Below are 15104 nucleotides of genomic sequence, written 5' to 3' on the forward strand. Positions count from 1 at the left end.
GTGCAGTACAATACATGTGAGATGCAGATGTTAGTGTGCACATAATAAACTAGTGTGCAGTACAATACATGTCAGATGCAGATGTTAGTGCGCACATAACAGACTAGCGTGCAGTAGAATACATGTCAGATGCAGATGTTAGTGAGCACATATTAGACTAGTGTGCAGTAGAATACATGTGAGATGCAGATGTTAGTGCGCACATAATAAACTAGTTGGCAGTACAATACATGTGAGATGCAGATGTTAGTGAGCACATATTAGACTAGTGTGCAGTACAATACATGTGAGATGCAGATGTTAGTGAGCACATATTAGACTAGTGTGCAGTACAATACATGTGAGATGCAGATGTTAGTGAGCACATATTAGACTAGAGTGCAGTAGAATACATGTGAGATGCAGATGTTAGTGAGCACATATTAGACTAGTGTGCAGTAGAATACATGTGAGATGCAGATGTTAGTGAGCACATATTAGACTAGTGTGCAGTACAATACATGTGAGATGCAAATGTTAGTGAGCACATATTAGACTAGTGTGCAGTACAATACATGTGAGATACAGATGTTAGTGTGCACATAATAAACTAGTGTGCACTACAATGCATGTGAGATGCAGATGTTAGTGTGCACATATTAGACTAGCGTGCAGTACAATACATGTGATATGCAGATGTTAGTGAGCACATAATAGACTAGCGTGCAGTAGAATACATGTGAGATGCAGATGTTAGTGAGCACATATTAGACTAGTGTGCAGTAGAATACATGTGAGATGCAGATGTTAGTGTGCACATAATAAACTAGTGTGCAGTGCAATACATGTGAGATGCAGATGTTAGTGAGCACATATTAGACTAGTGTGCAGTAGAATACATGTGAGATGCAGATGTTAGTGCGCACATATTAGACTAGTGTGCAGTACAATACATGTGAGATGCAGATGTTAGTGTGCACATATTAGACTAGTGTGCAGTACAATACATGTGATATGCAGATGTTAGTGTGCACATAATAAACTAGTGTGCAGTACAATACATGTGAGATGCAGATGTTAGTGTGCACATAATAAACTAGTGTGCAGTACAATACATGTGAGATGCAGATGTTAGTGCGCACATATTAGACTAGTGTGCAGTACAATACATGTGAGATACAGATGTTAGTGTGCACATAATAAACTAGTGTGCAGTAGAATACATGTGAGATACAGATGTTAGTGTGCACATAATAAACTAGCCTGCAGTACAATACATGTGATATGCAGATATTAGTGTGCACATAATAGACTAGTGTGCAGTAGAATACATGTGAGATACAGATGTTAGTGTGCACATAATAAACTAGTGTGCAGTACAATACATGTGAGATACAGATGTTAGTGTGCACATAATAAACTAGTGTGCAGTACAATACATGTGAGATACAGATATTAGTGTGCACATAATAGACTAGTGTGCAGTAGAATACATGTGAGATACAGATGTTAGTGTGCACATAATAAACTAGTGTGCAGTACAATACATGTGAGATACAGATGTTAGTGTGCACATAATAAACTAGCCTGCAGTACAATACATGTGAGATACAGATGTTAGTGTGCACATAATAAACTAGTGTGCAGTACAATACATGTGAGATACAGATGTTAGTGTGCACATAATAAACTAGTGTGCAGTAGAATACATGTGAGATACAGATGTTAGTGTGCACATAATAAACTAGTGTGCAGTAGAATACATGTGAGATACAGATGTTAGTGTGCACATAATAAACTAGTGTGCAGTAGAATACATGTGAGATACAGATGTTAGTGCGCACATATTAGACTAGTGTGCAGTAGAATACATGTGAGATACAGATGTTAGTGCGCACATATTAGACTAGTGTGCAGTAGAATACATGTGAGATACAGATGTTAGTGTGCACATAATAAACTAGCCTGCAGTACAATACATGTGATATGCAGATATTAGTGTGCACATAATAAACTAGCCTGCAGTACAATACATGTGATATGCAGATATTAGTGTGCACATAATAAACTAGCGTGCAGTACAATACATGTGAGATACAGATGTTTGTGTGCACATAATAAACTAGTGTGCAGTACAATACATGTGAGATACAGATATTAGTGTGCACATAATAAACTAGCGTGCAGTACAATACATGTGAGACACAGATGTTAGTGTGCACATAATAAACTAGCGTGCAGTACAATACATGTGAGATACAGATGTTAGTGTGCACATAATAAACTAGTGTGCAGTAGAATACATGTGAGATACAGATGTTAGTGTGCACATAATAAACTAGTGTGCAGTAGAATACATGTGAGATACAGATGTTAGTGCGCACATATTAGACTAGTGTGCAGTAGAATACATGTGAGATACAGATGTTAGTGCGCACATATTAGACTAGTGTGCAGTAGAATACATGTGAGATACAGATGTTAGTGTGCACATAATAAACTAGCCTGCAGTACAATACATGTGATATGCAGATATTAGTGTGCACATAATAAACTAGCCTGCAGTACAATACATGTGATATGCAGATATTAGTGTGCACATAATAAACTAGCGTGCAGTACAATACATGTGAGATACAGATGTTTGTGTGCACATAATAAACTAGTGTGCAGTACAATACATGTGAGATACAGATATTAGTGTGCACATAATAAACTAGCGTGCAGTACAATACATGTGAGACACAGATGTTAGTGTGCACATAATAAACTAGCGTGCAGTACAATACATGTGAGATACAGATGTTAGTGTGCACATAATAAACTAGTGTGCAGTACAATACATGTGAGATACAGATGTTAGTGTGCACATAATAAACTATTGTGCAGTAGAATACATGTGAGATACAGATGTTAGTGTGCACATAATAAACTAGTGTGCAGTAGAATACATGTGAGATACAGATGTTAGTGCGCACATATTAGACTAGTGTGCAGTAGAATACATGTGAGATACAGATGTTAGTGTGCACATAATAAACTAGTGTGCAGTAGAATACATCTGAGATACAGATGTTAGTGCGCACATATTAGACTAGTGTGCAGTAGAATACATGTGAGATGCAGATGTTAGTGAGCACATATTAGACTAGTGTGCAGTACAATACATGTGAGATGCAGATGTTAGTGCGCACATATTAGACTAGTGTGCAGCAGAATACATGTGAGATACAGATGTTAGTGTGCACATAATAAACTCGTGTGCAGTAGAATACATGTGAGATACAGATGTTAGTGCGCACATATTAGACTAGCCTGCAGTAGAATACATGTGAGATACAGATGTTAGTGTGCACATAATAGACTAGTGTGCAGTAGAATACATGTCAGATGCAGATGTTAGTGCGCACATATTAGACTAGTGTACACTAGAATACATGTGAGATACAGATGTTAGTGTGCACATAATAAACTAGCTTGCAGTACAATACATGTGATATGCAGATATTAGAGTGCACATAATAAACTAGCCTGCAGTACAATACATGTGATATGCAGATATTAGTGTTTACATAATAAACTAGCGTGCAGTACAATACATGTGAGATACAGATGTTAGTGTGCACATAATAAACTAGTGTGCAGTAGAATACATGTGAGATACAGATGTTAGTGTGCACATAATAATCTAGCGTGCAGGACAATACATGTGAGATACAGATGTTAGTGTGCACATAATAGACTAGTGTGCAGTACAATACATGTGAGATGTAGATGTTAAAGTGAGCACATATTAGACTAGTGTGCAGTAGAATACATGTGAGATACAGATGTTAGTGCGCACATAATAGACTAGTGTGCAGTAGAATACATGTGATATGCAGATGTTAAAGTGAGCACATATTAGACTAGTGTGCAGTACAATACATGTGAGATGCAGATGTTAAAGTGAGCACATATTAGACTAGTGTGCAGTACAATACATGAGATGCAGATGTTAGTGAGCACATATTAGACTAGTGTGCAGTACAATACATGTGAGATGCAGATGTTAAAGTGAGCACATATTAGACTAGTGTGCAGTACAATACATGTGAGATGCAGATGTTAAAGTGAGCACATAATAGACTAGCGTGCAGTACAATACATGTGAGATGCAGATGTTAGTGAGCACATATTAGACTAGTGTGCAGTACAATACATGTGAGATGCAGATGTTAGTGAGCACATATTAGACTAGTGTGCAGTAGAATACATGTGAGATACAGATGTTAGTGCGCACATAATAGACTAGTGTGCAGTAGAATACATGTGAGATACAGATGTTAGTGTGCACATAATAAACTAGTGTGCAGTAGAATACATGTGAGATACAGATGTTAGTGTGCACATAATAAACTAGTGTGCAGTAGAATACATGTGAGATACAGATGTTAGTGCGCACATATTAGACTAGTGTACAGTAGAATACATGTGAGATACAGATGTTAGTGTGCACATAATAGACTAGTGTGCAGTAGAATACATGTCAGATGCAGATGTTAGTGCGCACATATTAGACTAGTGTGCAGTAGAATACATGTGAGATACAGATGTTAGTGTGCACATATTAGACTAGTGTACAGTAGAATAAATGTTAGATGCAGATGTTAGTGCACACATATTAGACTAGTGTGCAGTAGAATACATGTGAGATACAGATGTTAGTGTGCACATAATAGACTAGCCTGCAGTAGAATACATGTGAGATACAGATGTTAGTGTGCACATAATAGACTAGTGTGCAGTAGAATACATGTCAGATGCAGATGTTAGTGCGCACATATTAGACTAGTGTGCAGTAGAATACATGTGAGATACAGATGTTAGTGTGCACATAATAGACTAGTGTGCAGTAGAATACATGTCAGATGCAGATGTTAGTGCGCACATATTAGACTAGTGTACAGTAGAATACATGTGAGATACAGATGTTAGTGTGCACATAATAGACTAGCCTGCAGTAGAATACATGTGAGATACAGATGTTAGTGTGCACATAATAGACTAGTGTGCAGTAGAATACATCTCAGATGCAGATGTTAGTGCGCACATATTAGACTAGTGTGCAGTAGAATACATGTGAGATACAGATGTTAGTGCGCACATATTAGACTAGTGTGCAGTAGAATACATGTGAGATACAGATGTTAGTGCGCACATATTAGACTAGTGTGCAGTAGAATACATGTGAGATACAGATGTTAGTGTGCACATAATAGACTAGTGTGCAGTAGAATACATGTCAGATGCAGATGTTAGTGCGCACATATTAGACTAGTGTGCAGTACAATACATGTGAGATACAGATGTTAGTGTGCACATAATAGACTAGTGTGCAGTAGAATACATGTCAGATGCAGATGTTAGTGCGCACATATTAGACTAGTGTGCAGTACAATACATGTGAGATACAGATGTTAGTGTGCACATATTAGACTAGTGTGCAGTAGAATACATGTGAGATACAGATGTTAGTGTGCACATAATAAACTAGCCTGCAGTACAATACATGTGATATGCAGATATTAGTGTGCACATAATAAACTAGCCTGCAGTACAATACATGTGATATGCAGATATTAGTGTGCACATAATAAACTAGCGTGCAGTACAATACATGTGAGATACAGATGTTTGTGTGCACATAATAAACTAGTGTGCAGTACAATACATGTGAGATACAGATATTAGTGTGCACATAATAAACTAGCGTGCAGTACAATACATGTGAGACACAGATGTTAGTGTGCACATAATAAACTAGCGTGCAGTACAATACATGTGAGATACAGATGTTAGTGTGCACATAATAAACTAGTGTGCAGTACAATACATGTGAGATACAGATGTTAGTGTGCACATAATAAACTATTGTGCAGTAGAATACATGTGAGATACAGATGTTAGTGTGCACATAATAAACTAGTGTGCAGTAGAATACATGTGAGATACAGATGTTAGTGCGCACATATTAGACTAGTGTGCAGTAGAATACATGTGAGATACAGATGTTAGTGTGCACATAATAAACTAGTGTGCAGTAGAATACATCTGAGATACAGATGTTAGTGCGCACATATTAGACTAGTGTGCAGTAGAATACATGTGAGATGCAGATGTTAGTGAGCACATATTAGACTAGTGTGCAGTACAATACATGTGAGATGCAGATGTTAATGCGCACATATTAGACTAGTGTGCAGCAGAATACATGTGAGATACAGATGTTAGTGTGCACATAATAAACTCGTGTGCAGTAGAATACATGTGAGATACAGATGTTAGTGCGCACATATTAGACTAGCCTGCAGTAGAATACATGTGAGATACAGATGTTAGTGTGCACATAATAGACTAGTGTGCAGTAGAATACATGTCAGATGCAGATGTTAGTGCGCACATATTAGACTAGTGTACACTAGAATACATGTGAGATACAGATGTTAGTGTGCACATAATAAACTAGCTTGCAGTACAATACATGTGATATGCAGATATTAGAGTGCACATAATAAACTAGCCTGCAGTACAATACATGTGATATGCAGATATTAGTGTTTACATAATAAACTAGCGTGCAGTACAATACATGTGAGATACAGATGTTAGTGTGCACATAATAAACTAGTGTGCAGTAGAATACATGTGAGATACAGATGTTAGTGTGCACATAATAATCTAGTGTGCAGGACAATACATGTGAGATACAGATGTTAGTGTGCACATAATAGACTAGTGTGCAGTACAATACATGTGAGATGTAGATGTTAAAGTGAGCACATATTAGACTAGTGTGCAGTAGAATACATGTGAGATACAGATGTTAGTGCGCACATAATAGACTAGTGTGCAGTAGAATACATGTGATATGCAGATGTTAAAGTGAGCACATATTAGACTAGTGTGCAGTACAATACATGTGAGATGCAGATGTTAAAGTGAGCACATATTAGACTAGTGTGCAGTACAATACATGAGATGCAGATGTTAGTGAGCACATATTATACTAGTGTGCAGTACAATACATGTGAGATGCAGATGTTAAAGTGAGCACATAATAGACTAGCGTGCAGTACAATACATGTGAGATGCAGATGTTAGTGAGCACATATTAGACTAGTGTGCAGTACAATACATGTGAGATGCAGATGTTAGTGAGCACATATTAGACTAGTGTGCAGTAGAATACATGTGAGATACAGATGTTAGTGCGCACATAATAGACTAGTGTGCAGTAGAATACATGTGAGATACAGATGTTAGTGTGCACATAATAAACTAGTGTGCAGTAGAATACATGTGAGATACAGATGTTAGTGTGCACATAATAAACTAGTGTGCAGTAGAATACATGTGAGATACAGATGTTAGTGCGCACATATTAGACTAGTGTACAGTAGAATACATGTGAGATACAGATGTTAGTGTGCACATAATAGACTAGTGTGCAGTAGAATACATGTCAGATGCAGATGTTAGTGCGCACATATTAGACTAGTGTGCAGTAGAATACATGTGAGATACAGATGTTAGTGTGCACATATTAGACTAGTGTACAGTAGAATAAATGTTAGATGCAGATGTTAGTGCACACATATTAGACTAGTGTGCAGTAGAATACATGTGAGATACAGATGTTAGTGTGCACATAATAGACTAGCCTGCAGTAGAATACATGTGAGATACAGATGTTAGTGTGCACATAATAGACTAGTGTGCAGTAGAATACATGTCAGATGCAGATGTTAGTGCGCACATATTAGACTAGTGTGCAGTAGAATACATGTGAGATACAGATGTTAGTGTGCACATAATAGACTAGTGTGCAGTAGAATACATGTCAGATGCAGATGTTAGTGCGCACATATTAGACTAGTGTACAGTAGAATACATGTGAGATACAGATGTTAGTGTGCACATAATAGACTAGCCTGCAGTAGAATACATGTGAGATACAGATGTTAGTGTGCACATAATAGACTAGTGTGCAGTAGAATACATCTCAGATGCAGATGTTAGTGCGCACATATTAGACTAGTGTGCAGTAGAATACATGTGAGATACAGATGTTAGTGCGCACATATTAGACTAGTGTGCAGTAGAATACATGTGAGATACAGATGTTAGTGCGCACATATTAGACTAGTGTGCAGTAGAATACATGTGAGATACAGATGTTAGTGTGCACATAATAGACTAGTGTGCAGTAGAATACATGTCAGATGCAGATGTTAGTGCGCACATATTAGACTAGTGTGCAGTACAATACATGTGAGATACAGATGTTAGTGTGCACATAATAGACTAGTGTGCAGTAGAATACATGTCAGATGCAGATGTTAGTGCGCACATATTAGACTAGTGTGCAGTACAATACATGTGAGATACAGATGTTAGTGTGCACATATTAGACTAGTGTGCAGTAGAATACATCTCAGATGCAGATGTTAGTGCGCACATATTAGACTAGTGTGCAGTACAATACATGTGAGATACAGATGTTAGTGTGCACATAATAGACTAGCCTGCAGTAGAATACATGTGAGATACAGATGTTAGTGTGCACATAATAGACTAGTGTGCAGTAGAATACATGTCAGATGCAGATGTTAGTGCGCACATATTAGACTAGTGCGCAGTAGAATACATGTGAGATACAGATGTTAGTGTGCACATAATAGACTAGTGTGCAGTAGAATACATGTCAGATGCAGATGTTAGTGCGCACATATTAGACTAGTGTACAGTAGAATACATGTGAGATACAGATGTTAGTGTGCACATAATAGACTAGCCTGCAGTAGAATACATGTGAGATACAGATGTTAGTGTGCACATAATAGACTAGTGTGCAGTAGAATACATCTCAGATGCAGATGTTAGTGCGCACATAATAGACTAGTGTGCAGTAGAATACATGTGAGATACAGATGTTAGTGCGCACATATTAGACTAGTGTGCAGTAGAATACATGTGAGATACAGATGTTAGTGCGCACATATTAGACTAGTGTGCAGTAGAATACATGTGAGATACAGATGTTAGTGTGCACATAATAGACTAGTGTGCAGTAGAATACATGTCAGATGCAGATGTTAGTGCGCACATATTAGACTAGTGTGCAGTACAATACATGTGAGATACAGATGTTAGTGTGCACATAATAGACTAGTGTGCAGTAGAATACATGTCAGATGCAGATGTTAGTGCGCACATATTAGACTAGTGTGCAGTACAATACATGTGAGATACAGATGTTAGTGTGCACATATTAGACTAGTGTGCAGTAGAATACATCTCAGATGCAGATGTTAGTGCGCACATATTAGACTAGTGTGCAGTAGAATACATGTGAGATACAGATGTTAGTGCGCACATATTAGACTAGTGTGCAGTAGAATACATGTGAGATACAGATGTTAGTGAGCACATAATAGACTAGTGTGCAGTAGAATACATGTCAGATGCAGATGTTAGTGCGCACATATTAGACTAGTGTACAGTAGAATACATATGAGATACAGATGTTAGTGAGTACATATTAGACTAGTGGGCAGTAAATTACATATCAGATGTAGATGTTAAAGTGAGCTAGGGACAGAGTACTATCATGTTGTGGGTAGAGTTGAGTGGAGAGTTGGCAGACCTGCCTAAGGGGCATATGGTGCAAGCGGACATGATCCGATGTACGATGTCGGCATTTATCATTGCACCAGCAGTTCTTGTGAATCGGCCGCTAGCAGGGGTGTCAATCAACCCGATCATATTCAATCGGTTTGATTTCTGTCCGCCGCCTCAGAGCAGGCAGACGGGTTATGGAGCAGGGGTCTTTAGACCGCTGCTTTATAACTTCTGTTTCCGGCAAACCTGAAGGCTTGCGGGAAACACTGGGCATCATGCTCCATACGGAGCTTGATAAATATTCCCCTAGGTGTGCTCAGCAATCAGAACTTTAAAAAGATCCTCAGAAGCTGTATGATACGCAATGATTAATTCCCAAACCGTGTCGGTCCCACAGAATACAGGACAGGTGCAGCGCTGCTTTAAACAGTTGAACTCATTTCATCGTACTGTTGTAATCAGCTCTTGTGAAGGTGACCTGCAAACTGTAGGACTCTTAGGCTTACATTCTAAGGGGGTTCAGGGGATAGCAATGGAGGAGAGGAACTGGTATTAGGAAAGGTTAGTGTAGGTTGTATGCATCCCTGAACAGTAGAGTCTTTAGGGAGCACTTGAAGCTTTCAAAACTAGGGGAGAGTCTTGTGGAGCGAGGCAGAGAGTTCCACAAGATGGAGCCAGTCTGGAGAGAGGAGGAGAGTAGGAGGTTGTGAGCAGAGTGAAGGGGACGGGAGGAAGAGTATCTGAGATATAAGTCTGAGATATAGAAGGGAGCAGTGCAGTTGAGGGCTTTGTATGTCAGAGTGAGAGTTTTGTGTTTGATCCTAGAGGCAAGAGGAAGCCAGTGAAGGAATTGGCAGAGAGGTGCAGCAGATACAGAGCGACGTGTAAGGAAGATGAGTCTGGCAGAGGCATTCATTATGGATTGTAAAGGAGCTAGGCGGCAGCTGGGGAGACCAAAGAGAGTTTCAGTAGTCGCAGCGGGAAAGAATAAGAGAGTGGATTAAAATCTTATTTGTCTTGTGTAAGGAAATGTCTAATTTTAGAGATGTTTTTAAGGTGGAAGCGGCAGGATTTAGCCAAGGACTGAATGTGAGGAGTGAAAGCAATATCTGAATCAAGTGTGATGCCAAGACATCAGGCATGCGGGGTAGGATATTATATATTATATTATTATATAAAGTAAAATAAGGTTTCTTTGTTTATATATTTATTTTCAGACAAAATGGTGATAAAGCCCTAGACAAGCTGAAGATGGCATAAACATATGATACAACCAAGCAACAGCAGAGACAGATTTAGTTTTTCTGAGAACTACTTACCCCATGAGCAACGGCTCTTCAGCTGATGTGAGTATCTGGCGACTGCCACCTGCAGAATGCTCAAGGTACCCACTGCAGGGCAGCTGTGCTGGGCGCACACAGTACCACCTTTCTCCTGTGCCCCTGTCCTGGTATTCACACACTTCCTTACTAGGGGGCACCACGTTGCACTCCATCACCTCCTGGCTCCCATTATGTTCAAAGTATCCATGGAAGTAAACCTGACCATTAACCAGAAGGCATGAGAATATTAGTTACTCACAATCAGCTAGATTACGAGTTTTGCGTTATGAGTGAACAAGTATCATTATGCTTCATAACGCTGCTTTTTCCCTAACGCCGCTATTACAAGTCTTGTCAGAATATGTGTACTGCACACCTTTTTGGCCTTCACGCAACGTCAGTACTGTACTTTAAAAAAAGTCCCTTTTCAATGGGACTTCCATTGTGCTGGTATTACGAGTTTGCCTGGGACGCCAAAAAGTAAGTGGTACACTCTATAACCACAATATCCGTACCGCCATCTAAAGTCAGTAGTTAAACATTTTACGTTACAAAGCTGTAGCATAAAACTCACTAAACTTTAGTACACTAAACACACATAAACTACCCATTAACCCCTAAACCGAAGCCCTCCCGCATCGCAAACACTAAAATAAAATTAGGTAAAAAGGAGAGATGTGCGCTAAGCTACTTAACCAAACTCCTAGGGCCCTAATAAATCCTTTAACAATTAGGTAAAAATGAGTATAGTCAAAGAGAAATGCTTAGGAGCGCTAAATAGCTAAAGGTTAAAAAGATATTAGGAGGTGAACCAAAAAAGTTATACACCACAAGCTAGTGAAAGCAATAGTTTTATATTTCTAAAATAAGCTAAAATCAGAACATAGAGACAAATATAACAAGTGTGTAATTCTATAGTAATAAATGTTACTAAACAATTTGCAACAATATAATAAAAAAAAAGACGTCTCCGATTAGAGTAAAATTAGGATATTACAATGTATAATTGTTGCCACCACTAAGAAAGTAGAAAAAAATGTGTTTTGCAAAACATATCAGTCAGTTCAAATTTCAACCTGAATAGTCATAGTTTATAAATCTGTATATCCAAATTTGGGAAGTGTAGACATATAAGTCCTTATGTTAAAGTATTTAACCAAATACCTGACGTTGCGAGTGTCACAGTTAAGGGACCGCAGCTAGGTGTGTAGGCTGTTTGGCGTCAGTGTGTACCTTCTCAGCCGTTATACCATACGTCACTGGTCTATTCAGCTGCTCCGGTCCTATTGGACAATCTCAATTTCAAACACTCCAGGGTTTTTTGTCGGTCAGGTAATGAAAATAGTATCCTGCTCTTAGTGCAAAGGCACGCTGGATACTCACAGTGTATATCCTTTAGCGAACTTAGGTAAAAAGTTCAGATGTTTCTTCTAGCACAACACCGGTGCATAGGTTTAAAGGTAGCAGATTTCCACTATATTCAAGCTTTTTATGGGTAGGCAATCCTTACGCCTATGAGTCCAATGTAAACTCCGTTGTCCACAGAGGAGTTAAAACAATTATAAACAATTTTGACTGCATAAAAATCTTCAACCGGTTTCTCCCTCCATGAGAAAAGCCCTCATGGAGGGAGAAAGCAGTTGATGATTTTTATGCAGTCAAAATTGTAATTGTAATATCCTATTTTTACTCTAATCGGAGACGTCCGTTTTTTTATTATATTGTTGCAAATTGTTTAGTAACATTTACTACTATAGAATTACACACTTGTTACTTTTGTTTCTATGTTCTGATTTTAGCTAATTTTAGAAATATAAAACTATTGCTTTTACTAGCTTGTGGTGTATAACTTTTTTGGTTCTCCTCCTAATGTCTTTTTAACCTTTAGCTATTTAGCACTCCTAAGCATTTCTCTTTGACTATACTAAAATAAAATTATTAACCCCTAATCTGCCGCTCCGGACATTGCCGCCACTTAAAAAATGTATTAACCCCTATTCCTCCACTCCCCGACATCGTTGCCACTATAATAAACCTATTAACCCCTAAACCACCGCCCTCCCGCATCGCAAACACTATTTAAATATTTTTAACCTTTAATCTGCCGTCCGCCCACACCGCCGCTATTATAAAAAAATATTAACCACTAAACCGCAAGCCCCCCCACAACGAAATATACTAAAATAAATTATTAACCCCTAAACCTCTGGCCTCCCACATCACTACATAAATATATTAACCCCTAACCCTAACGTAAGCCTAAGTCTAACCCTAACCCTAACACCCCCTAACTTAAATATATTTAAAATAAATCTAAATAAAAGTACAATTATTACCTAAATAATTCCTATTTAAAACTAAATACATAGGGGGGGGGGGGCGGAGCCTATGCTTGGAGCGGCCAGACGTGTCTGCATGAAGATCCTGTCTAAGGTTTCTTATTTGGACCCTATTTAACTATAAAGTTAAGAGATTTCAACTACTATCTTTTCATTATTGGGTCCCTGCAACTACTCATGTGTTTGATTAACTTGGCAGAGGCAGAAGATTGACGCCCTGACCTATGTTTTCCAAGTGCGCCATTCATGCACACTGATCGCTAGGCCATTCATGCACACTGATCGCTAGGCCATTCATGCACACTGATCGCTAGGCCATTCATGCACACTGATCGCTAGGCCATTCATGCACACTGATCGCTAGGCCATTCATGCACACTGATCGCTAGGCCATTCATGCACACTGATCGCTAGGCCATTCATGCACACTGATCGCTAGGCCATTCATGCACACTGATCGCTAGGCCATTCATGCACACTGATCGCTAGGCCATTCATGCACACTGATCGCTAGGCCATTCATGCACACTGATCGCTAGGCCATTCATGCACACTGATCGCTAGGCCATTCATGCACACTGATCGCTAGGCCATTCATGCACACTGATCGCTAGGCCATTCATGCACACTGATCGCTAGGCCATTCATGCACACTGATCGCTAGGCCATTCATGCACACTGATTGCTAGGCCATTCATGCACACTGATCGCTAGGCCATTCATGCACACTGATCGCTAGGCCATTCATGCACACTGATCGCTAGGTCATTCATGCACACTGATCGCTAGGCCATTCATGCACACTGATCGCTAGGCCATTCATGCACACTGATCGCTAGGTCATTCATGCACACTGATCGCTAGGCCATTCATGCACACTGATCGCTAGGCCATTCATGCACACTGATTGCTAGGCCATTCATGCACACTGATCGCTAGGCCATTCATGCACACTGATTGCTAGGCCATTCATGCACACTGATCGCTAGGCCATTCATGCACACTGATCGCTAGGTCATTCATGCACACTGATCGCTAGGCCATTCATGCTTTGTGGATAGAGACTTGTGTGGCGAAGGCTGCCGCTTACACCCCCCCCCAGGAATCTGGGTTACAAGGTACGCAGATACCATCGTGTGGTGCTCATATTTTACTGTTACATAACGGCATTGATTTATTTCCACTCGTGTAACTAACGAACATGGAGAGACTCTACAGTGCAGTCCAAACGCTCCTGGGTGACTTTAAGCGCAAATTTTATGACCAGCTGGATATTTCGTTTAGACCCATACTCTCTGGTACTATATGGACTGATAGTCTGCCTAAGGACTGTGTGACTGGAGCAGCGACAACAGGGTCCAGTGATAGGAGGGGGCGAAAGACCTCGTGGCCCACTGACTCTCGGCAAATGAACCTGCGCATAGTAAGTACAGAAGTGTGTGGGGAGAGAGCTACTTGGGAACAGCTGCTGAGTTTCAGCTATTTATCTACGGCTCTGAGGAGAGAAGTTGCTGAAGAGACGTCCCTGTCTGGCTATACTGCTGTCTTGGGCCCAGAGGAGGCGGCCGATCCTCGGGAACATGATCAGTTATATTCGGATGGTGAGTCAGAGGACTATACAGAGAGGATTCTATGCCTAGGAGCCACATATTTCCTTAGCCACCAGGACACAGTTAATACTACACCGCAGGAGACTAAATTATATACAAGTGGCCTGAGTCTTCTTTGTACTGTTCCAGATAGACTATATCAGAGTGCGGCTCATTTTGAGAAACTCAGCAGAGAGACAGCCCTACAGCGC

The 15104-nt window shown here is 39.6% G+C and overlaps 1 protein-coding gene across 1 annotated transcript in view; it reads right to left on the reverse strand.

Moving 5' to 3' along the window:
• LOC128661751 (NXPE family member 3-like) overlaps positions 1-15104 on the reverse strand; it is a 161079-nt gene that overhangs the window by 23101 nt on the left and 122874 nt on the right. Inside the window, exon 3 of the mRNA XM_053715971.1 lies at positions 10962-11182. Within this exon, the coding sequence (XP_053571946.1) occupies positions 10962-11182 (221 nt within the window). The remainder of the gene's footprint in view (positions 1-10961; positions 11183-15104) is intronic.

This window comes from Bombina bombina, chromosome 5 (genome assembly GCF_027579735.1).
Source record: "Bombina bombina isolate aBomBom1 chromosome 5, aBomBom1.pri, whole genome shotgun sequence".
Classification (NCBI taxonomy): domain Eukaryota; kingdom Metazoa; phylum Chordata; class Amphibia; order Anura; family Bombinatoridae; genus Bombina; species Bombina bombina.